Raw genomic sequence first — 25,604 nt, 5'->3', positions numbered from 1 at the left:
TGGCATTTTATACATGACTGTGACTTCTTTAATTTGGGTCAGCTTGTCTAGTTTGCTACTTTATATTGCATTTCCTACATGCACATATGCCTGCAGGGAGGATAAAAAGGGCATCTTATGGCTTGCAAATATCCCTAATACTTTAATATCTCCACTTCCAAGTTCATTCATCCAACTACAAATGAGTTTGTCTTCTCAGGTAACATCAACATTTTCCAGGGGTGGAATAGCATACAGCGAAAGCATTCTAATTCTGGAAGTTATATGTGTCACAATGCGGGGAATACTTTGTTAATATCACAAGATTTGCACATTTATTTTAAGAGTGATTTCACAGCAGTATGGAATCTTTTCTCGTTCACCCTAGAGAACGATAGTGCAATTGATCTCCAGGAGTTACTCCTGATGAGATGGTCTAAACATTTTAATTCAGAATCCCTATAGGTATACTTTAAGCAAGATCAATTACACCCATTTCACCATAAGCACCCCCCCCCCCACACACACACACACACAAAGCATTCAAAGGTGATTAAGAGGTCATATCTTACCTTCCTCTTCATTCCATGTGAGGTTTGATATGCAAAACATGGCAGCAAGCTGGAGCTTAACGTTGGAATGCCCCTAAAATAATATCAGACTTTTTAAAATTAAATAAGTAAATATTATAGTTTTCATTTGATTTGCAGCGACAACGTGACAACACAGTATTCTCTAAACCTCGTCATGCAATGGTCCATCTAGATATGGATTCTGCAATATGCTCAGTGTCAAAAATAATCTCAATTGTACAAACAAGCCAACTTTGCTATAAATGTAAAATGAACATTTGTTCCTCCTAGAATATAATTCAGTGTTTTTTTCCTTAATGTGAATATATGTCCAAAATTATAAGTTTAACATTTCTGGACTGCCCCAGTGCAGGTCAGCATTTCTTTCTGTATCATGGAATAGTGTCTTTCCTAGGTCACAAAGTAAATAAGCAGAAGCTACGGTGTTCTAATACTTGTTCCCCTTCTGAGTTAAGGCTGCACCCACTCCATGATAAGTAGTATCCATAATTATATGTATTGTCAAACCATGTATAAGAGCTGCAATTTAGTGGCCTTCAATATTTCCCCCGTTCATGACATTAAAAGATTCCATTCGCTCAACATCCAAAGTGAACGTAACTTTTTCTTTAGCAATTATGTAAGAGGTTCAGAGGAAATAAATACCCAACAAATTTGGACACGATGTGTTCACAACTGGTGGGTACAAGAACTCCCTCAATCACTTGAAGCAACCTTCTTTTCGGTTTGATCCTTTTTGTGGAAATTGTGTGTCCACAATATTCCACTTCTGACTTGAAACACTTTAATTTGGACAATCTCGAACAGTTTTGCTTTACAACTTCTAAAACAGTCTATTACCTTTCATTATGTTCCTCCTTAATCCTATCAAATATAAGGACACTAGCCTGGAATGTTAGCGTATCTTTCATTCATTTACATAAGTTGCACAACAGACAATGAATAACTGCAACAGACAATGCCCGTAGAAAAGGCATACTTCTAAATTTTAAAACCCATCAGTTACAAAAGCTGTTTTTGCCGAACCACTAGTTGGTAGTATGCAGCGTTTGGAAATACACATTGCCCACCAATCAAAGCAAGCTAGCCGTATATAGTGGCTAATGAGTGGCCCTTTTATGAGTATGCACACACACAATTCGCGTTAATTTATTTTTCTGGCCATGATAATGTGGAAAAGCAACATAGGACTAAGGTGCCTTAATAACTCCTCCTCTCTGTCAGACATTTGTAGAATTTGTATTGGCTCATGTTTTACATGCTGAGCTCACTCTTTCAATTTATCTTTCAAATTTGTTTATACTTCTCCCGAATAGCTCTATGCTTCCATCCTTCACCTCTAGCAACATATCCCTTATGTTCATACCTTCCCTATTACACCTTCTACTCTACCGTGATTCGTACATCAAGTCAAAAAGCCTTTATGTGTAACCACACTACAATGTCTTGCCCACTGTGAGCAACAAACTTGTTCTGTAATAGTCTTCCCTCCCAACCCCAGGGAAGCTTCAAAGTACACCACCAATTCAAGTTTTAGACCACCATAGGCTCCCAGAGAATCACTGAAAGGCCTAAGATCTTCGTCTCTATATTTTCTCTGTATATACTGTCTCAAACATTTTCTCCAATATAATGGGGAAATGTTATGTTATGTTATTGCTTTTTATTGTGCGCACAGCTACTCCAGCTAAGGAGCGTCCTGGCGCATTTGACAAGGAAGTGCATAAAAGGAACATAACACAGCAGGAAGGGAAACCAGTAAGGACCACTCTAATTAGAAAGTACTTTAACGGGCTGAGGCTTAAGGGAGGGAACTAAAACAGGAATGTTTTCAAGGCTTTCCGAAAAGACATGAGATCCTACAACAGGCGAATTTCCACCGGGAGAGAGTTCCAAGCTGATGCAGCTTTTACACCAAAGGAACGTCCGCCCATACGGCAGAGCCTGTATCTAGGGACTACAGCCAAGGCCTGGCCCTGGGAGCGAAGAGTGCGAGTAGGGACATAGAGAGAAAGGGAGCAAGCCAGAATTTCAGGGCCAGTGCCTTTCAGGATCTTAAAGGCCAGGCAAAGAATCTTGAACAGAATACGTTTCCTCACTGGAAGCCAGTGTAAGGAGCGAAGGACGTTCGCCACCGAGCAAAATCTAGGCAGGCCGACAATCGCCCTGGCTGCGGCATTTTGTACCCGCTGTAGTCGAGTAAGCTCAGCCTGATTCGCCCCAGCGAGAAGAGAGCTCGCGTAATCCAGGTGAGAGATGACAGTGGCCTGGATTACTAACTGTCTGGTTGGGGCGTCGAAGTACTTGAGGACAGGTCTTAAGCCTCTCAACAGACCAAAGCAACATGCAGCTGTTCTTTTAGTATGTCCTACAAAGGTAAGACCCGAGTCTAGCCAGACTCCTAGATTTTTCAGCTCCAACACCGGCGTCGGGGATGGTCCCAACTCTGATGGCCACCATTGGTCACCCCAAAGTTCCGCTCCCCTTCCGACAATCATGACCTCTGTCTTAGTGGCATTCAGCTGGAGACAGTTCCCCGTCAACCAGCTAGCCACCGCCTTCAATCCATCCTGAAACCTGGGGGCATCAACTTCCGCATCCCCGCTGAGAGTAACCGCCAGCTGTGTGTCGTCGGCATATGAGACCAAAGTTAGGCCCCACTGCCTAGCGACATCAGCCAGCGGTCTCACGTACAGATTAAACAGCGTGGGACTCAGCGAGGTTCCCTGCGGAACCCCCATGGCCAGTGGCTGGAAGTTGGATTTGAAGGGAGGGATGGAAACACAGAAGGAACGATTGCCGAGGTAGGAGCGGAACCACTGCAGGGCCTGTCCGCCGACACCAATCTCCTCGAGCCGATGCAGGAGGATGCTGTGAGAGACGGTATCGAAGGCGGCGCTGAGATCTAACAATATCAGCGCCGCCGTCTGACCAGCATCCAACACCGCACGGAGATGTTCCACCATCACAAGAAGAGCGGTCTCCGTGCTGTGCCCAGCACGGAAGCCGTTTTGTGTGGGGTCGAGGACATTGGTTCGGGCGAGATAATCTGCCAGGGTCAAGTTGACGTGGGCCTCTGTTATCTTCGCCGGCCAGGGCAGCAGCGAGATGGGACGGTAGTTTTCGGGCTTAGACGGGTCCAAGGAAGGCTTCTTGATGATAGGGGACACCACCGCCTGCTTCCACTTGGATGGAACCACCCCTGACTCCAAGGATAGGTTGACAAGGGAGCACACAGCAGAGCGCCCCATAAAGGCCTGATCTCTAAACAGAGCCGGTCTAACTGGATCAGATGGAGAACCAGATTTAACTCGCAAAGCGAGTTTGTCAAACCCCTCCAAGGAAAGAGGGGGAAAGGAGAGCAGGGTGGTAAGATGTAACGTCCCATTAGAACTTCCCAGATCGATCCCTGTGCTAGGAAATGCCCGATAAATTGCTTGGACTTTTCCTAGAAAGTACGAGGCAAGGGATTCGCAGTGGGAGATGGAGCTCACCACTGCAGAGGAAGTTCGCTTCGCCACAAGATCCTTCACGGCCTTAAAGAGGGTCTTCGACGGGTTTGGGCTACTGCGAATTTCTGCAGCATAGTAAGCCGCTCGAGCTCGACAGATAGCCCGATGATAAATCTTGGTAGAAATAGCATATGCAGCTTTTAAATCAGCCCCATATGTCTTTCGCCAAGCTCTTTCGGCCCGTCTACAGGCTCCCTTCAAGGCACGCAGGGCACTATCGTACCAGGGACTCGACTCTCTAGTACTGATTTTACTCGATATGATGGGAATCAGAGTGTCGAGAGCCCTGGTAGTCCAGGAGCAGAAGCGGTCATAACCCTCTTCCGCATCTTTCAGTGGACCCAGTGGATCTTCCGCTAGAAGACGATGAAAATCCTCTAGCCTGAGTTTGTTCCACAGTCTCCTTGGAACACGTCTCACCGAAGAGATGGAAGGGGCCGTTGGAATGGGGCACAGAATGGTCACCAGGAAATGGTCGTCCATGCAACGGAGAAATAGATGTGATTTTAGTCTCCGCCAAGTTGGTGAAAAAGGGGTCAAGCGTATGTCCCCCTGTATGGGTAGGCTGCGAGACCAGCTGAACAAGCTGAAAGGCCTCTAAGTCAGCGGAAATGCTGCGTACCGCCAAGTTGGAGGGTGTGTCGAAATGTAGGTTCAGGTCGCCCAAGATTGAATAATTGGCACACCCAAGCACCCGAGACTCATTAAGAAAAGCACCATACTGTTATGTGTGGTTGGGGTTTTACTTGTAATTCATGCTTGAAACACACACCAGGCATGGATGTTTGCCAACATGAGAGTAATAAATCTTTAGAGCTTTATTGTCTGGTCTGGTGGCTTAGTGGACTTGTGTCCACTGCAGGGGCCTGTGTTCGACCTCATGGTCACAGGTTCAAATCCCGGCAGGTCCATTCAGCCTTTCATCCATCTGAGGTCGATAAAATGAGTACCATTGAGTTGGGTAACAATGGGCATCTGTTGTTCAGCGTCAAGAGACCGCTGGATGAATGTGCGTTTTACAAATACACGTTGTGTTATTCTGTAAGGTTCAGGGCCTAGAAAACTAGTATTTTGAAAGGGTAATGTTAACAATGTGGCAGCATCACCATATTTCTAGGCATTATGTTCAGAATTCTAAGCTGACATTAGTCCTGCTAACAAAACAGAGAACTGAAATGTCTGCTCTCTGAAAAGCTGCAGGACCACGCGCAATTATTAGAGATTCAAGGTCTTGTGTCCTCATCCAAATCGGGCTTGGAAGGAAATTAAATAACCAAATGTGCCCGCCTTCCATGTGCTTCAGCAACAATGATATGAGAAGCTGGACAGGAGTTCCCTCACCATCTCTACATAACAGCATTGGAGGAGAAGCTATAAAGAGTACTTAGGACTTTAAGTGAAGAAGAGCCAAGGACTGATTGTTAGAGTGACATGCTGAAGAATTCCTATCCGCCTGCATCCCAATGGCTTGCGGAGGTATGCGGGGATGCTCACGTGGCTGGGCATATAAACAGTTAGTAATGATAGTGGCCTAACCCGTGTTGGTGACTAGGACTCTAACACGCACCAACACTGTTACAGTATGTACAATCAACAAAGGTTTAATGAAAGATTTCACAAAGGTGATGAATCACATTTTTTCAAAATTCTCTAATCATAGCGTCTGATTAGTTGCACAAAAATAAACAAAATAAGTCAATTATAAGTATACAAATGTTTAAAATACAATAATTTTGTAACCCAATGCATTTCGGGACCTGCGTCCCTTCGTCAGCGGTTTTCTGTAGAAAAGAAAAAGGAAAAGGAAACATTTTCAAGAGATGCATACGAGGGGTAGGTCTAATATGTTAGTAAAAACACGAACATTCTTGGTACGTGCTATCTACACCAAGGTGTGAGAAGTGAGTGTGCACACGACAAAAACACTTACTCAATTTCTGCGACCAGATACGGTATCAGGCTGTTGAAGTTTCAAGAAACAAATAGAAATGTTATAACCAACAAAGCCTAAATTGATTATGTAACTTCCACAATAAAACACGATCTCCCGTACCTCTAGAATAATTGTCTGAGATTCAATGGGGTGGAATGCAGTGTGGTTCAATGAAATAGAATCAATTTTCGAAGAAAAGAAACCGTTCAAAGAATCTGAGAATCGGCTAATCTCATCTGACCTTAAGGCATGTGAAGAAACATTACAACAACAGAAATTGAACTACCTAAACAGAGGATACCCAGAGAAGTTGTTAGACATTAAATTGGAGAAAGCCAAACTCACACCAAGAGAACAATTGTTGAAAAAAATGCCCAAAAAACACAACTTCTTGAGTCGTTTTTGTATCTAAATATTCCACCATTTCAAGTGAGATCAAAAAGATCATAACCAAACGTTGGGACCTATTGGAGGCAGAAACTGATTTCCAAAAGCTTTTCTGTGAGAAACCACTGTTCGCATACACTAGAGCACAGAATCTCAAAGAACTCCTCTCTAAGAAAAAGAACACAACAACACCTGATTCAACATCCATAAAAATTGGAACAAATAAATGTTGGAATTGCAAACATTGCAACAATGCGATTTTAGGTGACATCCTACTACATCCCCGGACAGGCGTAAAAATGAAAGTGCGGAGCAGTACCAGTTTCAACTCAGAGCACGTTGTTTATACTATTAAATGCCCATGTGGGCTCTTGTACGTGGGAAAAACGGAGCGAAAGATGAAAATACGGCTAACAGAACACAAAAGTCGAATCCGCACTAGAAACTCAACTTCTAGTCTGGCACTTCATTGGGATGAACAACGCCATACAATCGCACAATTAAAATTCCAGATCATCGAACAAGTGCCCAAAATTGCTGGTGCAGATAATTCTAAGAATCTCCTCCAGAGGGAAGTCTTCTGGATTAACAAATTGCAGACCATGATGCCATCGGGTCTTAATGACAAATTGGAAATGGCATGTTTCCTTTCATAACTTTACACTTGACACTCAGACCCATCTAGGGAACCCACTTTGGGACCCCTCTTCAGCGCACCTAAACACTACTTGACTATTGCATAACAGATACACCCACATTGAGATTGAAATTCCATTGATTATATTATTATTGAAAATTGTGTGTTCATGGTTATTGTTTTCATGCAAGGACGCTTGCAAAATTTGTTATGATCCACATTTCTGTTTGCAATATAGGAATGTTATTGTGATATATTGTCTCTAACACTAAATTTGGATGCATTGTGATAATCATGCAGTTTTACTAAACTCAGACGACTTTTGGGATCCATCCTTCACTCACATTTGGATTGCGAGCACTTTAATTCGATCGTCACCATTTGGTTTCATTCAGTCTCTTTCCACCCAGATTACGGGGTTAATACGGTTGATAAGCATTGATTGAGCACTTTAAGAGCAGCTTGAAGTGTTAGCAACATTAATCCCTGCCCACTCAGACTTTGTGGTCCACTTGGTCAATAAACATTGGTAGAGCTCTTATCGAATAGCTTGCGGTGCCTGTGAACAATTATTGCCGGTTTGAATAAAGTTTTGACACGGGTACAAGTCCGTCGTTATTGTCGGGCAAATGCGGATTACGTCATCACGTGATGAAGTATTTTGTTCGCAGCGCGTCTTTATGATTGCGCACATACGGCGGATGTCGAAACTTGTAAGGATCGAGAGGATTTCAGGATTGATTACCGAGGTGGGCGTAATAGTGCACGGAGTGCCCCAGTGCTAGGTTTTTTATATACTGGCTCACTAGTTATTTTAAGGTTCAGTTTTTGCTTTCAGGTTTTCACACCGGTGCCTGTTCGGCAAGGAATACCATACAGCGTGGTGATGGGTTTCAGCTGCCTCTCGGCAGGTGAGAACTGGATGTTCAATTATGGGCTCAAACCTCCCGTGTGTTACTGACTCTTCGAGTTTTCGTATTCCCTGATATTGGATTCTTTTATTCCCGTGCAGAAACCTCAGAAGTGCTCGGTTGCTCATTCATTCGCGGAAGTCACAGTTGATATTGATACTGCTCCTCACGCTTGCGAGGTCAGTATATTGTATTGTTTTTTTTGTCAACCAAGCATTAGACTGGCTGCATGCCAGGATGGAATGATTATAGTTTCTTGGATATTTTTGATTCTTACAGATTCTTTGAACGGTTCCTTTTCTTCGAGAATTGATTCCATTTCATTGAACCACACTGCATTCCACCTACATAATCAATTAAGGCTTTGTTGGTTGTAACATTTCTATTTGTTTCTTGAAACTTCAACAGCCTGAGGCAGCATCTGGTTGTAGAAATTGAGTAAGTGTTTTTGTCGTGTAAACACTCACTTCTCACACCTTGGTGTAGGTAGCACGTACCAAGAATGTTTGTGTTTTTTCCTAACATATTAGACCTACCCCTCGTATCCATCTCTTGAAAATGTTTCCTTTTTCTTTTCTACAGAAAACCCCTGAGGAAGGTACGCAGGTCCCGAAATGCATTGGGTTACAAAATGATTGTATTTGAAACATTTGTATACTTATAATTGACTTATTTCGTTTATTTTTGTGCAACTAATCAGATGCTATGATTGGAGAATTTTGAAAAAATGTGATTCATCACCTTTGTGAAATTTTTCATTAAACCTACAACACGGGGCTAGGCCACTATCATTAGTTCATATATATATATATATGCACAGCAGGCCTAATTCTCACACCGCACACATATCGAACAAAATTGAATTATTAGATTACCTGAGTGCGCTTTTCACCAACAAAATTGTTCATATAAACAGTTAGGAAATTTCTAATGACCATTCAGCCAGTCCAAAAACTCAGAGGCTGATAACATATGCAGCTATTAGGTAGGGTCCTATGTTCCCGCTTAGGTGCGCACTTGCGCGCCTGCGCACATGGGCCTTCCTTCGACGCGCACAGTCTGAAAGTGTGCGTTTAAAAGTCATACGAGGAAAAACAAAGCATCCATCACACTACCTTCAGAGCTGAAAGGGCCATTAATTCCTTTAAACTAAGACCCTCAGACAGAGGGATCTCAGCTGATTTACGGCTGCCTCACCCACATTATCAGGTCTCAATGAAGATGAACAAATGTTTAAACAGAGTGCCTCTGAGAAGCAAGTAGTGCCCCCTGCTATGGCAAAATGTAACTTTCCTGCGAGTGAGCCAAATGACCCTCTGTCTGGGACAGAAAGGCATACGCAGGTTGTGATACACAAATATCTCAAACAGACAGTTTGTCTTCAACAAATAACTTTCATACACCCTGTACACATTTGTTGTTTCTCTCAGTGCCCTCTTCTCTCTTTGATGTTTCTGATATCGGTCTGTGCTGTTGTTCACTGCAAGTTTTCCTTTCCATTTTCAGTTTAGTACACTGTTTTCATATGTTTCATGCACATAATATGCCACTGCACTGATGTTACGGCACATGTTACATTCAAGTAGGTCATAAACTCAGGCACCGTTTCTAAATGTAGGTATTTTACATTTTTATAGATTTAAAAATGTTGACCTGTTTGCCTTACAAATGCACGTTTTATTCGATTTCTTAAACGTTTTGACACAAACACCTAGCAGAAATGCTGATTAAGTCAGAAAACAATAAGTACATTATTTTAAAAAGACAACTAAACACAAAAATAAACAGTAGAAAAGAGACACCACCAAAACACGGCAGCCATATAATTGCAATACAAATTGTAAAATTACAAAAACATAACCATTGCATATCAATCAAGATCTTTAATTCGCATTTAGATTAATGCATAAAAAGTTCATAAAAAAGAAACATGGCTAAAACACAACCAATAAAACATCCTAACATCCAGACAATTCATATTGCAATATCTTATTGTTCTAATATAAATACATAGGTGCTAAGAAGTATCCAATAGTTATGGGGACAGCTGTTTGACAGAGTTATACTAGATTTCTCATTTAAATTGCTATACTAAATCGGTTAAAAAAACATCCCAAAAGAACTTTCGTACTAAAAATACTTTAGGTAAATATAAAACAGCTGTTACTAAACAGAGTTAAACTAATCTCAATATACTTGATAGGAGCTATACACTACAATGGGAATACCAATAATGAGCTAAAAGAAGCTACAGAAAGCAAACGTTTACAGACTCATTGCATAGATGGTCTTAGGTCCTGGCCCTTATATCAAAACAGTCACCCTTCTGATCCTTAAAACTCGTAATACTTCCAATGCCTGGTTATGCAAACATAGACTGAGTTTTTTCAATAGTGGGATTATAAATGTACACCTCTCAGTCTTGTAAAATGAGCAAAAAAAGAGCAAATGCGAAATAGATTGCTTAGAGAAACTCTCACAAGGACAGAGAGACAAATGGTTTACCGAATAAGATTGAGCAGGATACCGAGCCATTAATTGAATATAATTCAGTCCAAATCTCATCAAAACAAAACGATGTCTTAAACTGGTGATGAATGACAGATGCCCATTTACCACAGAAGGTGAAGCTCGATAAGAAATAACTGAGATTTTAGTTTGATTACTATGCAATCTATCTTGAGGGTGTTTGGCGATGAAAATTTCCTTTAGCCGGATTTTGGGGAACGATGTACAATGAGACAGTGTATCATACAAAAACTCAAGTCCAGTTCACTAAAGGATTGTTTCACTTAGGCTAACCAGGCAATTGATATGGATCAGTGCGACGATAAAATATCCTTTAACACTGTTTGATTTAGGAGGACTGTTTCCCTTTTCCAGATCGATAGCCACACCATCAGCTGAGCCAGTTTTATGCTGTGGAAATAAACAAGAAACCAAGATCCTTGCGGGCCTAAATGTTTGGACAAGAACTAGGTATAGCCATCAGTCTATTAAAAAATGTATGCGCCATAGGTAGCTATTGATAGTGTTTTTCAAGAGTACATTTCTATTATTTCTTTAATTGGTTCATCCCCCAAATTTAGGGTGAACTTCCAGAGGCCCGCTATACATCTAGACATCTGGTTCACTCTATTACGGACCATTGCAGACTAATTTAATTTATCATCAAAAAGGATGCCCAGATACGATATATTCTCAACTCTCTCCAAACATCTACCATCTTTGTGAAATAGCATTAATTTTCATTTTTTCCCATTCCCTGGGCTAACATATTAGACTTGGTTTTGTTAACAAATAAGCCAAGCTCAGTCATAAATGCAGAGTAAGACTCAATACACTGCTGTAAAGCTTTTAGGGTCCTTGCCAGCAAAACTGTCATACGCATAAAGCATGACAGGCAAGGATATTGGGCCTGCCATTGTGACGTCCTTGCAATTTTCAGTCAGGACCTCAGATAAATTATTCGTATAGAAGGATAAGAGAAAGGGGGCAAGAACGCAACTCTGTCTCGCCCCATTTTCAATCCTGAAAGGTTTCGAACATTCTCAGTTTTTCCTGAAACTAATCACAGCCTCTGCCTGATGATATAAGTTTCTAATGTAGAGGGTAATGGAAGGGTCCACGACCATTGAGTCCATAATGTCCCACAGTTTACTGGGGGACACAGTCAAAGGCCGTGGACAGGTCCATAAATGCCATATATATTTGACCTTTCTATGCAGTGACATATTTAGTGGCGATTAAGGCAAGATTGAGGCATTGATCTGTCGTACTCCTTCCCTTCCTAAAACCATATTGAGCTTCCACAAGTATGGTATTTTCCCTAGCCCATTCCTCCAGCCTATTTACTAAGAGTTTACCCATCAATTTGGCTGTGCTGTCAAGGAGGGAGACTGGGTGATAATTAGCAGGGCCTGTACCATTCCCCTTCTTGAAAATAGGAATTAAAACAGACTGTCTCCAGAACGGGAGAGGGCCAGTCTTAGCTATGGTCAAGACTAGGGCCATATGTCTTTATTGACATCCAGTGGGTCACCGTCTGGGCCTGCGGCCTTCAATGCAGGGGATTGGGATAGTACTAGAATGACCTCGTCCAGCACCAATTCCATTGCTGGTGGAGCATTCGGATGAAGCTCAGGGGGCTCCATGATGTCATCTGTCTGTTTTCTGAATATTTTCTAAAAATGGGACAGCCAAGGGGCCTCATCTATATGGACATATAGAAAATGCCCACTTCTTCCTTGAAGAAACGGGGAGTTGACCACTTGCCAGAATGCCTTACTGTCTTTAGATAGTAAGAATGATATTAAACTCTCCCAGGCTTCCACTGAGAGCACCCTATTTCTCTCCAGCCTAGCAAATTTATATGTAGACCTAAGATTTCTAACAAGATTTGGATCCCTTGGAGACAGATTAAGTGCTCTCCGTAGAGCCGCTGAGGCTTGAGAACAACTTTTTTCAAACCACTTAGATGGCAGAGAGTTTTTCTGGGAAGATTTATGGGTTAGTGCATCTCTTATGACAGTTAAAATACTACTTATGGCTGCCACAACTTGTATACTATTAGAAGATTGATCTAGGCATAAGCATATCTCCAGATGAGACAAGGACAACATTAGGGCCAATATTACACTAGGCTCTATGTTCTCCCATTTAAAAGTATATCACTTTTTCCTAGATAGGGATGGTTTGGGTACAACTTTGATTTCCACTTTCTCATAGAGGAACCAATTAAATGAAAAATATTATAAGGCATGATAGCGGTGTTAGGTCATCACAACCTCCATGTTCTTGGGGGTGCTACTAAACAACAAAGGGAACAATATAAAATGAATGCACGAGGTGGGTCCTGACCGATAAAAAGTTGGGGTCAATTGACCCGTACTAGAACAAAATTGATTGACAATTTTCAAATCCCAAGCCATCACCAAACTATTTAGGGTGTTACCGTATTTTTTGTGGTTAAAATGGTCAAGCATATTCGGCTTAATATCAGTTACCCCACATATGTTTGAGTCAGCGTGCTTATAGATATGTGTGTTAAAAACACCAACCCAAACAATAAAAAGTGGTTTGGGATAGTGAAGGAGCAAATCCTCCATAATTCGACTCAAATCATCTACTACTTCTATTGGATTTGCAAAATTATTGTTATAAAAATATATCAACAATGAATCAAGCCTCTTTCGACCTCTAGCCACAACAATATGGAAGTAAAGAGAGCTGTTCACAAAATCAACCTTATCAAAAGAGATAGTGTTGCCAAAAAGAGTTAAGAGGTCCCCTTTTGCTCTACCAGAATTCAAGAGAACTGCTTGTGTTAAAAAAGAACGAGAGCCATTTATATATAAAAATTGAGTTTAATTCCCAGGTTTCCTGTAGGCAAATCATTTCAGCGTTTCGTAATTAATTTTCCCATGCTCGGCGGTCTTTTTTATTACTGAAACCTGCTATATTCTAGGAAAGTAATGAAATCTCCCAGTTTTTCAGGTTGGGGTGCAGATGCCTCAGACTTCCCAATGGATGCCATAGGCAAAACAGGGAAGCTACGGCTCATAAGGGCCGATCCACTGAGACCAATTGGGGACATCACACCTGTATGTACCCTCAGAGCTCCGCCCTTCACTATGCTGGTCAGTGGAAGTATATCTGGATAGGGAGTAAGTCAATCACAACAATCCATACCCTTCCCAAGCGGGCCAAATCTATTTGTTATATTATTTTAATTGAACAGTATCAGTATTTCCTAGCAGACCGGATTCTGATAAATATGTACTTCATTTTTAGTCTGAACACCCCGCCCTCCCACTCCTTTGAATCCATTGAGGACTCTTTGAGAATCTCTTTCTTTTCATCCTTACCTCCCTCTTTCCCATGAACAGGGTGCCTGACTGCCTTTCTTCTGATCACCAACCAGGGACATCTTGGGACTCCGGTACAAACTCACTCATCAGTTGTCTTGGCCAGTTCCCAGGGGTTGGACAGTTTAGAGTGCACTAGATGCTGGTGGAACTTCTCTGATGAACAGTTAGTTAAAATGTGCAACTTAAAAATTAGGTACCGAGCCCCTCAAAGTATTCCCTTTGTTGCCCCTAATCCAACCATCCAGTGCCTAAACTGAAACATCAACGAATTCAACTCATGGCTGAGTTGTCCCCTTTTGTGTTATCCTAAGTTTCTGCCTGCCTGTACACTTCGGAAGTAAGTCTAAAGAGTTCAAAACGTGCTGCTAACATGGGTTGGGTTCTGCTATCTCATCCTTAAGTGAGTAGTCTCTCCTTACTAACTACTGGCACTGAATCCCACAGGAGTGTCCCCAGAGTTGTGTACCCACTTTACTCATCATGAGAACTCTCTCATGGGAGGCCAGCCACGTATCTATACCATCTCTCTCGATATAACTAATGACAATCTCTTTGGGAAATCTGACTATTTGGGTTCTAGGCACAGCCTGGCCCTCCTTCCATCGAGGGCCAATCAATCTTCTTTCAGCCAAGAAAATGGCCCTCTCTTATGCTGCTGACTCTAGATACCACATGGTGTTTGGGGGCAAGGTTACTTCATGCCCCATTAGTTTCCTCAATGCCACTTCTGTCATCCTCCTCTACTTCATCTTCTTCCCCGCTGCCTTGTCCAACTCCAGAAGTCGAGGTACTTGTTGGGCCTCGACCCAAGCCCTAAGGGCCAGCTCATTCTTTCTGGGCCTAGCCCCCATGTTAATCTTCCTGGCCCTAAACTCATCTTATTTGAGGTTGGGAAAAATTGCTAGGTCGAGCTCTATGTTCCCTTGCTGCAGAAGTGACTCCTTAAAATATTCAAAATGTTTTTGAAAGATTTGGGAAACTTTTTCACAACTTCTTTAACTTTTCTCACCTCCATGAAAAGTTCAGCAAACCTTATGGGAAGGATACAAACTGGACAACTGCTTGGGAGGCACAAGAACTTTCTTCACTGTCACTCTTGGTGAATTCTCAGGGGTCTCATACTCCAAGAACTGTATGGTACTGCTGAACACAATTTCTTGATCCCACTGCTAGGCACCAATGTGAGGAAATGAGGTGTATTATATCGTGTCGTTGGGTGACCTCACCATGTAATGCATTTTCCAACCCTTTTTAAACCGGTAGGTTACTTTTGTGAACACCTTAAATCAACCCTGGGTAGATGTGTCTCTGAGCCAGGATTACATAAAAGAACAAGAGTAAAGCATTCAAATAGCACCAAAACTACTGCAAAAGAGATACACCAGACACTCAAGAAACTGGACACCGGTTTATAAAAATAGATTGTGGTTTTATGTAATTTTTGACAACAAAGCGAAAAAGATGCACCGGAGGGTTCTGAAGATACAGATTTTACAAGGTACAGTAAATATGCACTTTTTTACTTAACTGCAACAAGTGCTGGCAAAATCACAGAATTTGGCGCTAGAAACTTTTTTTAAAACACTTGGATAAGTATCATAGCGGTTACTTAGAGTTGCTTTGGGGAACCAACTCCGGCAGGTTGCCACTAAGGCCCTCAGAAAGTTACTTCAAGAAAAGAAGCAGTCTTCAGTCAGTTCCAGATGTTGTATCTCCTTGCCATAGACTCCTATCAAAGAGGCCCTGATTCAAGGGATTCAGGATGCTGAAGATGCTCGTGAATGCTGGGGATGAGATGTGGTTGACAGGAGTCTTCTTGCAGCTACTCCTCATCCATGGGCTTGGTGAGGCGGTCCTGGCCACAGGGGCCGACATCCCTCAAAGTAATCTTGAGCCTAGCAGAAGTCCAGTTGGGATACTCTGGTATTGCGGTCAGAGCAGAATCCTTGAGCAACAACTTGTGTTCTGGGTGATAAAGCTGCACTCTGACCACTTTAATGGGTCCGGCAGACTCATGACAACTTTTGAGGATCAGGTCCTGGTCCTTGGTGCTGCACGGCAGCGGGGAGTGGCAAACATGTGGGCTGCTAGCTCGCATCAGCAGGGTTCTTCAGCTGTTGTGGCCCTGTGCGGCTAACAGGATGTCAGCAAACTGACCCTTGGAGTCTCTTGCTTCAGCTGGGTTCGGTAACCAACTTTTCCACAAGCAGGGTACAGCATGCACAGTCACTTCTCCTCTGCTAGCCACCAGCTTCGGCAGGTGCAGTCTTCATTGGTGAAGACTCTCTTCGTCGGGTCCTTGGTGGAGCAGGGCAGTCTTACGTCAGTCCTCTTCTCTAGTCCGAGATCGGAGTTCTGGGTGCCCTTTCTATGCCTAGAAAATGCCATCAGGGTAATATACGGTCATTAGCCAATGGGCTACTATGTTCCCTCCCTCCCTCCTGAGGAAAGTTGCAACTGGCTAATCCGAAGTTTTCCATTCTGTCCAGCTTCAATATGGCAGAACCCCTCTCTTGTGTAGAGCTCCCTAATCCAACCAAGAGGTGTGACTACCAAGGGGGCTACATGCCCCTAAACAAATGGTTTGAAAACTAGTTTGCCCTCTCTGTCTCCCGTGCCGGTTTGTCTGCCTACACAGCAGAGCAGACCCTCCCCCAAGTGTTTACCACTTGTCCTTTAAAGGTAGCTTCTCCTTTGAAGCTCGTATTTTGAGCCAACACCAGGCTTCCTTCCAGGGAGAGGTAACAACTATCCAACTTGCAGGCTTCTATTGTGTCCATTCTTCAGACCCATTTGCACGTCTTCCCAGGATGGCAGATATCGGTCTCATTGACAGACCCCATGTTCAAGCGTGAAGGGACACAGGAGACTTAGGGCAACAATGTGGCAACTTTACAAAAGTTGCACACTGCAGCAAGTAACAATAATTTTGACTTGAGTATCAAGGCAGGCTTTAATGTAAATTCTTTGGAGTATCAACTTTGGCCACACCATTCAGGGGTAATCACAGCTGAGGGGCCAACGTGTAAATCTGTACTCGCCAATTGGGCAACAAAGTCCTTACAAAGTAAAAAATAGGCAATTTTATATTTTTACTGCCAGAACAGATAAAATACATGTTCTGCTTTTAAATATGTTGCACCCTGTCTTAGGGCTCAATAGGCCTGCCATAGGGGTGACTTAAATTTAAAAAAAAAAGGGAGGTTTGGGCTTTGCTAAGCTTTTAAATAGCAAAGTTCAGCAAGCAGTTTAAAACTGCCCTTCCAGTCAGCAGTGGCAGACTAGGAGTTTTACCTTTGTCACACCCAGGTCGGCTCAACGAGTGCTGTAATCCCTGGGCTGACCATCTAACTTACAGGCCCTGGATCCCCATATACAAGTGACTTACAAGTAAGTTAGAGTATGCTAATTGCATATAAGCCAATCAAGCATACACAGTTTAAAGTCAGGGCACAGACAAGGATGTCTGGTTAGCAGGCCTCGGTGCACTCTCAGAGTAAAAAAAACCAGAAGCAAATCTTTTGGGGTTACCATACAAAAAGAGGCATTTCCTTACAATGACCTGGTTTTAAAGTAATCTTGAGAAACGTTAATGGTTTAAATAATAAAGTCGAATGAGGTGGTGTTGCAATACACCGAAAGTGATCCTTTTACAAGAAATGCATCTGTTGGGTACTAACTGTGTCTTTATGGGCGGACATGCCTTCTCAAGGGTGGGTCACTCGGGTTTTAGAAATGGTTCTGGGAAACAGCTATACGCTTGCCAGTCACACTTGTGCAGCACAACCCTCCGAGTCACTATGTACTGGTTTCAAGCTTACTGGAAGGAGTTCCTTTGGCTTTTATACTTATCTATGTCCCACCCACACTGGTAAAAGTTACACAACAAACTTTAACTGATCTTTTTGTTCTCAGGTCGGTAGGCTGCTCCAACGAGGGGATGGATTGTTAACAGGTCATGAATCCGCAGATAGGCACCAGGGGTCTTTGAGTCTCTGAACGGAGATCCTCCCTCCCGGCTTGGGCTGTCACACTGGGACTGAGTGCCGAATGGTGGGTGAGACAGAGTAATGAGTAGCATTTTATGTTGTATTTGGGGTTGTATCAATCAGATTACAGGTTGGACTACTTCTTTACCCCGACAGTGGAGCTAGCACAAATGCGCAACTCTACAATCGTTCCAAGATGCCTCTCAGCCCACTCTATTAGAAAATACAATAGGGGTGCTCCCAAGGGTGGAGGGTGGTCAGTGGTTTCTGAACTCCTGGAATCTCCTCGACAGTCACTTCTCTGAGCGGATCCTAGAGTGAATAGAGGATTATCTAGCTCAATGGTTTCCACCCTATGGTCTGGGAGCCCCTGGGGAGTTAGGGAAGCCAACTCAGGGGGTCCACAACTGCTTCGAAAATTGAATAGTATTAACAAATTAAGTGACATAAGTGTATATATATAGAAAAGCAAATTGAAAAATGTAAATTTTTTAAACGAACTACAAATGAAAAATAATTAATTTGAAGGCTAACATTTAAGTTAGTATCCTCAAATTGATTTGCTGGAGCAACCCAAGTACTTCAAATAGAATATAACATGGGTGATGAGTGATCTCAATTGAATTTAGAGAAGCTCCAACCTTCCCATTAATCTACATTTTTAAAAATATTTATTTGTGAATATCTCATCATTTGTCTATTTGCTTGATGAAGGCTAGTTCCATAATTTTTGGTGTATTATTTTGCATTTCAAATCATCAAAAATGCTTAGGCCAGGGGCCAAGGGTTTCCGTAATAGGTTATTAGGTGTCCACTGATTCAAATAAAGAATCAGTGGGGGTCCCGGGTTCCAGGAATGATTAAGTGGGGGGTCCACGGAAGTCAAAAGATTAAAAACCACTGATCTAGAACTAAACAGAACTCAGTGGGATCTGCCATAACAATCTGGAAGGCTGTGAAAGTAATAGAAAAGAATATTATTATGTTGTACAGTAGGTTAACGTAGAGAGGAGGAAAGGCAGCACATGAACCTGGAGACTTTAATTCACGCACAGTCGCTGAGGTGTTTCGGCGGCTAGCGGTGACCATGCTGCCACATAAAGAAAAGTTGCTTGGTACAGCTAAGAGATCGTGGATAGCATTTCAAATTAGGCTGGATGGGTGATAAGACAGGCAAATTGCTTTACTGATTGGCTAATCGAGACATAGAGCTGTAGATACTAGCCAAAATTCATGATCACCGCACCGCTCCCCTCCCCACTCGCCACCCCGCTCCCGCCTCCCAGCTGCTCCTCCCTCCCACTGGATACATAAGCTTGTGTCCGTGAGGCGGGGAGCTGTGACCTGACCTGACCTGGTCAGAGCCGGTCGCTCCACCCGCCGCGTGGCCCATCCCCGTGTGCCCGGTCCCCATTGCCGCCGCCGCTGCCCGTATTGTATCCACTGTTGTGCCCCTGATCTCGCTGCTGTGCCAGTAATTGTTTTCTTTCTACTGTTGTGACCCTGATCTCGCCATTGTGCCAGTAATTGTTTTTCTTCTCAACTGTTGTGCCCCTGATTGTTTTTGTGCCTATACCGCCGTTTTTCCCCCGCTGCCTCACCCCGCTCCCTGCCGCTGCTCCCCCGCGGCCCCACCCCCGTTCCCTCCAGCATCACCGCACCGCTCCCCTCCCCACTCGCCACCCCGCTCCCGCCTCCCAGCTGCTCCTCCCTCGCCCCGCTCCCCACTCTCCATTTATGGCAGAGTCCGCGCGTACGCGCAGCGGGTGCGCCGATTGTGTGCCGAAGGCGCGCCAAAGGCAAGCCTGTCTGCGCCTGGCCCGCGCCCAGTGCCAGGACCCCTGACCCCTGCCATCGCCAGACCACACGACAGACCTACAACGCCGCCACCCTCAACGCACTCAACACCGGCCGATCGCCAGCATGCTACCGAGCCACCCCGAAACGCACCCACGGACCCTTCACCTGCCAAGCCTGCAAATTCACCTGCCTCCGGACCTGCACCGCACCCGCCAAGCCGAACACCAACAGCAACCACCTCAAGTGCATCCTGCTCAACACCCGCTCCGTCCACAGACACGCCATCGAATCCTGGAACCTGCTCGACACTACATCACCAGACGTCGCCTTCCTCACGGAAACCTGGATGAACGCCTCCTCAGCGCCCGACATCGCCATCGCCATCCCGGACGGATACAAGATCACCCGGAGGAACCGCGTCAACCAGACTGGAGGAGGCATCGCCATCTTGCACAAGAACACCATCCGCATCACGACCAGCTCCGACAACACTTTCACCGCCGCCGAACACCTCCACTTCCAGATACACACTGACCCCAAGACCACACTCCGAGGCACCCTCATCTACAGACCCCCAGGACCACGCACTCGGTTCAGCGAAGACATCACAGACTTCATCAGCCCGCACGCCCTCTCCTCCGATGACTACATCCTCCTAGGGGACCTCAACTTCCACCTGGAGAACAACAAAGACAGCAACACCACCACCCTGCTGGACAACCTCGCCAAACTCGGCCTCAAACAACTGGTGAACACCCCCACCCACTACGCCGGCCACACGCTCGACCCAGTCTTCTCCTCCAGCAAGCACATCTCCATCAGCCACTCCACCGGACTTCATTGGACTGACCACAGCTGCGTCCACTTCAGCTTCAGAAGAACCACGACCCACCACCAGCTGCAACAGGTTCCCCGCAGGAACTGGAACAAGATCACCGTCGACCAGCTCACCACCTCCCTCAGCCAGAACCCACCTGCCAGCACAACGGACCCCACCGAAGCAGCCAACAACCTCATGCAATGGATCACCAACTGCGCAGACATCCTCGCACCACTGAAGGCCCCTCCCAGCAAACCCGGCAGCAAGAAAGCCTCTTGGTTCACCGACGAACTCATGAACTCCAAGAAGAACTGCCGCACCCTCGAGAAAGCCTGGCGCAACGACCAGACCCCGCACGCCACCCGCAAACACCACCAGCTGATCCGCACCACCAAGAAGACAGCATTCAAAGAACGACTGGACAACAACGCCCACAACAGCAAGGAATTCTTCAGCATCGTCAAAGAGCTCTCCAACCCCAACGCCGGAAACAACGACATCACTCCCTCGCAAGACCTCTGCGACTCACTCGCCTCATTCTTCCACCGCAAGATCGCAGCAATACACAACAGCTTCGGCGCTACGACCACGCACCCTAACACCAAACCATCGCCCCCCACCACTACCCTCAGAACCTGGACCCCGGTCAGCACCGAAGACACCATCCGCACGATGAACACCATCTACTCCAGATCCCCAACCGACCCCTGCCCCCACCACGTCTTCAACAAGGCCGACTTCATCATCGCACCCCAACTCAGAGACATCATCAACGCCTCCTTCAACACCGCCACCTTCCCGGAAAGCTGGAAGCACGCCAAGCTCAGCGCCCTCCTGAAGAAACCAACAGTGGACCCCACCGACCTCAAGAACTTCCGACCCGTCTCGCTCCTCCCTTTTCCTGCCAAAGTCATCGAGAAGACCGTCAACAGACAGCTTGCCGCCTTCCTTGAGGCAAACGGATCCCTCGACCACTCGCAGTCCGTCTTCCGAGCCAACCACAACACCGAGACCGCCCTCATCGCAGCCACGGATGACATCAGATCCCTGCTCGACAACGGGGAAACAGCGGCCCTCATACTCCTGGACCTCTCCGCAGCGTTCGACACCGTCTGCCACCGCACCCTAGTGCAGCGCCTCAGCAACACCGGGATCCAAGAGAAGGCGCTGGAGTGGATCATCTCGTTCCTCGCCGGAAGAACCCAGAGTCCGCCTCCCCCCGTTCAGCTCCGAGGCCACCGAAGTCACCTGCGGCGTACCACAAGGATCTTCACTCAGCCCCACCCTCTTCAACGTATACATGAGCCCCCTCGCAGCCATCGCACGCCAACACAACCTCAACATCATCTCCTACGCAGACGACACCCAGCTGATCCTCTCCCTCACCAACGACCCAGACTCCGCAAGAACCAGCCTACACGAGGGGATGAAAGACATCGTCGAATGGATGAAGAACAGCCGCCTGAAACTGAACTCAGACAAGACGGAAGTCCTCATCCTGGGACCATCTCCTGGGACGACTCCTGTTGGCCCGCCGCCCTGGGCTCCACTCCCAAGCCAACAGACCACACACGTAACCTGGGCTTCATCCTGGACTCCTCCCTCTCAATGACCAGACAAGTCAACGCCGTATCGTCATCATGCTTCAACACCCTGTGCATGCTCCGAAAGATCTTCCGTTGGATCCCCACTGAAACCAGGACGACGGTCACCCAGGCCCTCGTCACCAGCCGACTGGACTACGGGAACGCCCTCTACGCCGGAACCACGGCCAAACTTCAGAAAAGACTCCAACGCATCCAGAACGCCTCCGCACGGCTCGTCCTGAACATTCACCGACACAGCCACATCTCCGGCCACCTGAGAGACCTGCACTGGCTCCCCGTCAGCAAGAGGATCACGTTCAGACTCCTCACCCACGCACACAAGGCTCTCCATGAGCTGGGCCCCAAGTACCTCAACGACCGCCTGACCTTCTACACGCCCGCCCGCCAGCTACGGTCGACCAGCCACACCCTCGCCGCTGTCCCACGCATCCGCCGAGCAACCGCCGGTGGAAGATCCTTCTCCTACCTGGCAGCCAAGACATGGAACTCCCTCCCCATCCACCTCCGGCTAACCCAGGACCATCTCTCCTTCAGGAAGCAACTCAAGACCTGGCTCTTCGAGCAGTGACGGCCCCCCCTCCCCCAGCGCCTTGAGACCCCCCCGGTGAGTAGTGCGCTATACAAATGTCATGATTGATTGATTGATTGACTTTGACCAAGATGATTGTGGACACCTTTGTTACTTTTACCAAAGGTTATACGAAAAGGTTCCAACTTCCCTTGCTGAAAGGGAAAACAATATAAAACGGAAAAGTCCGGTAGCCACTCTAAACCAATCTTACAGCGCAGCTTTAGATACTCCTATTTCAAGAGCAGAAATATTCGTGGCTATCAAACCAATGCTATGTGGAGGCCCTAACGGCTTTCCTTCTACAAACAATCATACGACCATATATATATACAGTAACAAAATGTGTAATGATATACAAAAAACTTTTTATTATAGATAAATAGTTGCTTAGTTTCTTTTGTTTGTCCTATATATACAGTTTACATACAGATAATTATTTCAGTGCAAAATTCAATTATACACAATTAATAAGAATACAAAAATTATATAACATGAAACATAGACAAATATTACGGAAAGTCACAATGGATCGGTCAGTATTCTATTGTAGTAGGCAAAAGCGGTGAGTTGTGACTACGCGCGTTTCGGCATTCTGCCTTCATCAGGTGACCGTCATTCGCATATAGACTCAACAGGACAACAAATTTTTGTTATATCGAGTTTGTTGATAGCGATGGAATATTTTATGGAGACCACATCTATTTTCTCTCTAGTTGATTTAAATCAGATGTAGCGACAATTTCGTTTTCGTTGATGTTCTTATGAACAACATAAGACATGGAATTCCAGTCTTCAATCGAGATAGTAAGTAGAGTTGTAATCAGGAACTATGCCCAAAAATCGATGCTACAGTTAGTTCTGTTGGTTGGACAATAGGGGGACAAAAACACCCTAAGGGATTCTCGGAGGCCGGCAAATACACTTGATATATATCGAGATGATCCTCTTTTCTTAACAGGATAGACGGATCCTTATTGCGTATTTACTTCTCAAATAGCCCCACCCAAGCCAAGCCTCCTGGCGGTGTGCTGATTGCTCCAGCTGGAGCAATCAGCACACCGCCGGGAGGCTTGGCTTCGGAGTACAACTATCTGTACAACGAATGGTTCATCATTTTTTTACATGGTGCATATCGCTATTTGAGAAGTAAATACGCAATAAGGATCCGTCTATCCTGTTAAGAAAAGAGGATCATCTCGATAGATATCAAGTGTATTTGCCGGCCTCCGAGAATCCCTTAGGGTGTTTTTGTCCCCCTATTGTCCAACCAACAGAACTAACTGTAGCATCGATTTTTGGGCATAGTTCCTGATTACAACTCTACTTACTATCTCGATTGAAGACTGGAATTCCATGTCTTATGTTGTTCATAAGAACATCAACGAAAACGAAATTGTCGCTACATCTGATTTAAATCAACTAGAGAGAAAATAGATGTGGTCTCCATAAAATATTCCATCGCTATCAACAAACTCGATATAACAAAAATGTGTTGTCCTGTTGAGTCTATATGCGAATGACGGTCACCTGATGAAGGCAGAATGCCGAAACGCGCGTAGTCAAAACTCACCGCTTTTGCCTACTACAATAGAATACTGACCGATCCATTGTGACTTTCCGTAATATTTGTCTATGTTTCATGATATATAATTTTTGTATTCTTATTAATTGTGTATAATTGAATTTTGCACTGAAATAATTATCTGTATGTAAACTGTATATATAGGACAAACAAAAGAAACTAAGCAACTATTTATCTATAATAAAACGTTTTTTGTATATCATTACACATTTTGTTACTGTATATATATAAGGTCGTATGATTGTTTGTAGCTGTATTCACAAGTGTGTGGTTGAGAGGTTTGGCATTTATTAATTTACTGTTTGCTATAAGTTTTTTTCCAAATTGTTATTTCCCTACCTATAGCAAACTTATTAGTGTAGGGGTCCCCTGTTTTTCAAAAAGCCTAACGGCTTTCCTGACAGAATTTCATAGAAGATTTGCTAGTACATTGTTGGACTCAGTGAAGGCCATGTTATACAATGCCCTAAGACCAGGTGATGGCCCTATGACCTCACTGGTGCTACCATGGTTATTATCCCCAAGCCTGAGCCAAAAATTATGGACCAAGTCCTGGCCGCCAGGTTGACTAAGATAAGACGGTCTGTAATTGCATTTGTATAGCACTTACTACCCCTGACGAGGCATCGAAGTGCTTTTTCGGCACATAGCTACTCCGGGACCCTTACAGGATAAGTGTTGAATAAGTATATTGAAACATGCAAGTACATTTTAAGTGGTGGTTAGGTTAGTCAGTTATTTGGATTCAGAAGGATAGCAGAAGGATAGAAGAGGAAAAACGGTTTGTAATTATATAGCGCTTGTTACCCCTTATGGGGTGTTGTAGCACGCTACTCCGGAAACCCATAAAGGATTAGTGGCGAATTAGTATGGTGAAATATGAAAGTAATTTAAGTGGTGGATATTGGTCAGTTATTTGGAGTGAGAACGATAGCAGAGGGATAGAAGGGGACCAAAGGTTTGCATTCATATAGCACCTGTTACCCCTGATGGGTGTTGAAGCGCTTTTCTGGAGGCCAAAATGGTTTCATGCCTGGTCTTGGAATAGGCACTACATCCAGCGTCTGCAGGTGGGACAGGCAAACCTTCAGAGAATAAAGCAGCCAGTGGCGTTTATTCCCATAAAGCACAAGATTCGATTTCATGTTCATTTATCTATCAGTTTTTGAACAAAATTAATGTTGGTTCAAGGTTTAATGCTTATATGCACCTACTCTACTCCTGCCCTTAGGCAAGGATTCGCATCAATGGAGTGATGTCTAGAACTTTTCCAACACAGCGAGGGACAATAAGGATGAACATAGTCTTCCCTTTCATTTCACCCTAGTTGTACAGCCCTTAGAGAATTGGAACATCAAGATGCACAGGTATGAGGCCTTGACTGGGGTGGAGGAAATGGATGACTGACTACTT

The 25,604-nt window shown here is 44.6% G+C and overlaps 1 protein-coding gene across 9 annotated transcripts in view; it reads right to left on the bottom strand.

The window, feature by feature from the left end:
* Positions 1-25,604, bottom strand: part of ARMC8 (armadillo repeat containing 8) — an 831,002-nt gene that overhangs the window by 119,947 nt on the left and 685,451 nt on the right. For all 9 annotated transcript variants that reach the window (XM_078680526.1, XM_078680529.1, XM_078680530.1 and 6 more), the window contains exon 20: positions 552-624. In XM_078680526.1, coding sequence (XP_078536652.1) covers positions 552-624 — 73 coding nt within the window. The remainder of the gene's footprint in view (positions 1-551; positions 625-25,604) is intronic.

This window comes from Lissotriton helveticus, chromosome 3_1 (genome assembly GCF_964261635.1).
Source record: "Lissotriton helveticus chromosome 3_1, aLisHel1.1, whole genome shotgun sequence".
NCBI classification, from domain to species: domain Eukaryota; kingdom Metazoa; phylum Chordata; class Amphibia; order Caudata; family Salamandridae; genus Lissotriton; species Lissotriton helveticus.
Note: the sequence above shows the minus strand (reverse complement) of the source record. Positions and strands in the feature narration are given on the sequence as shown.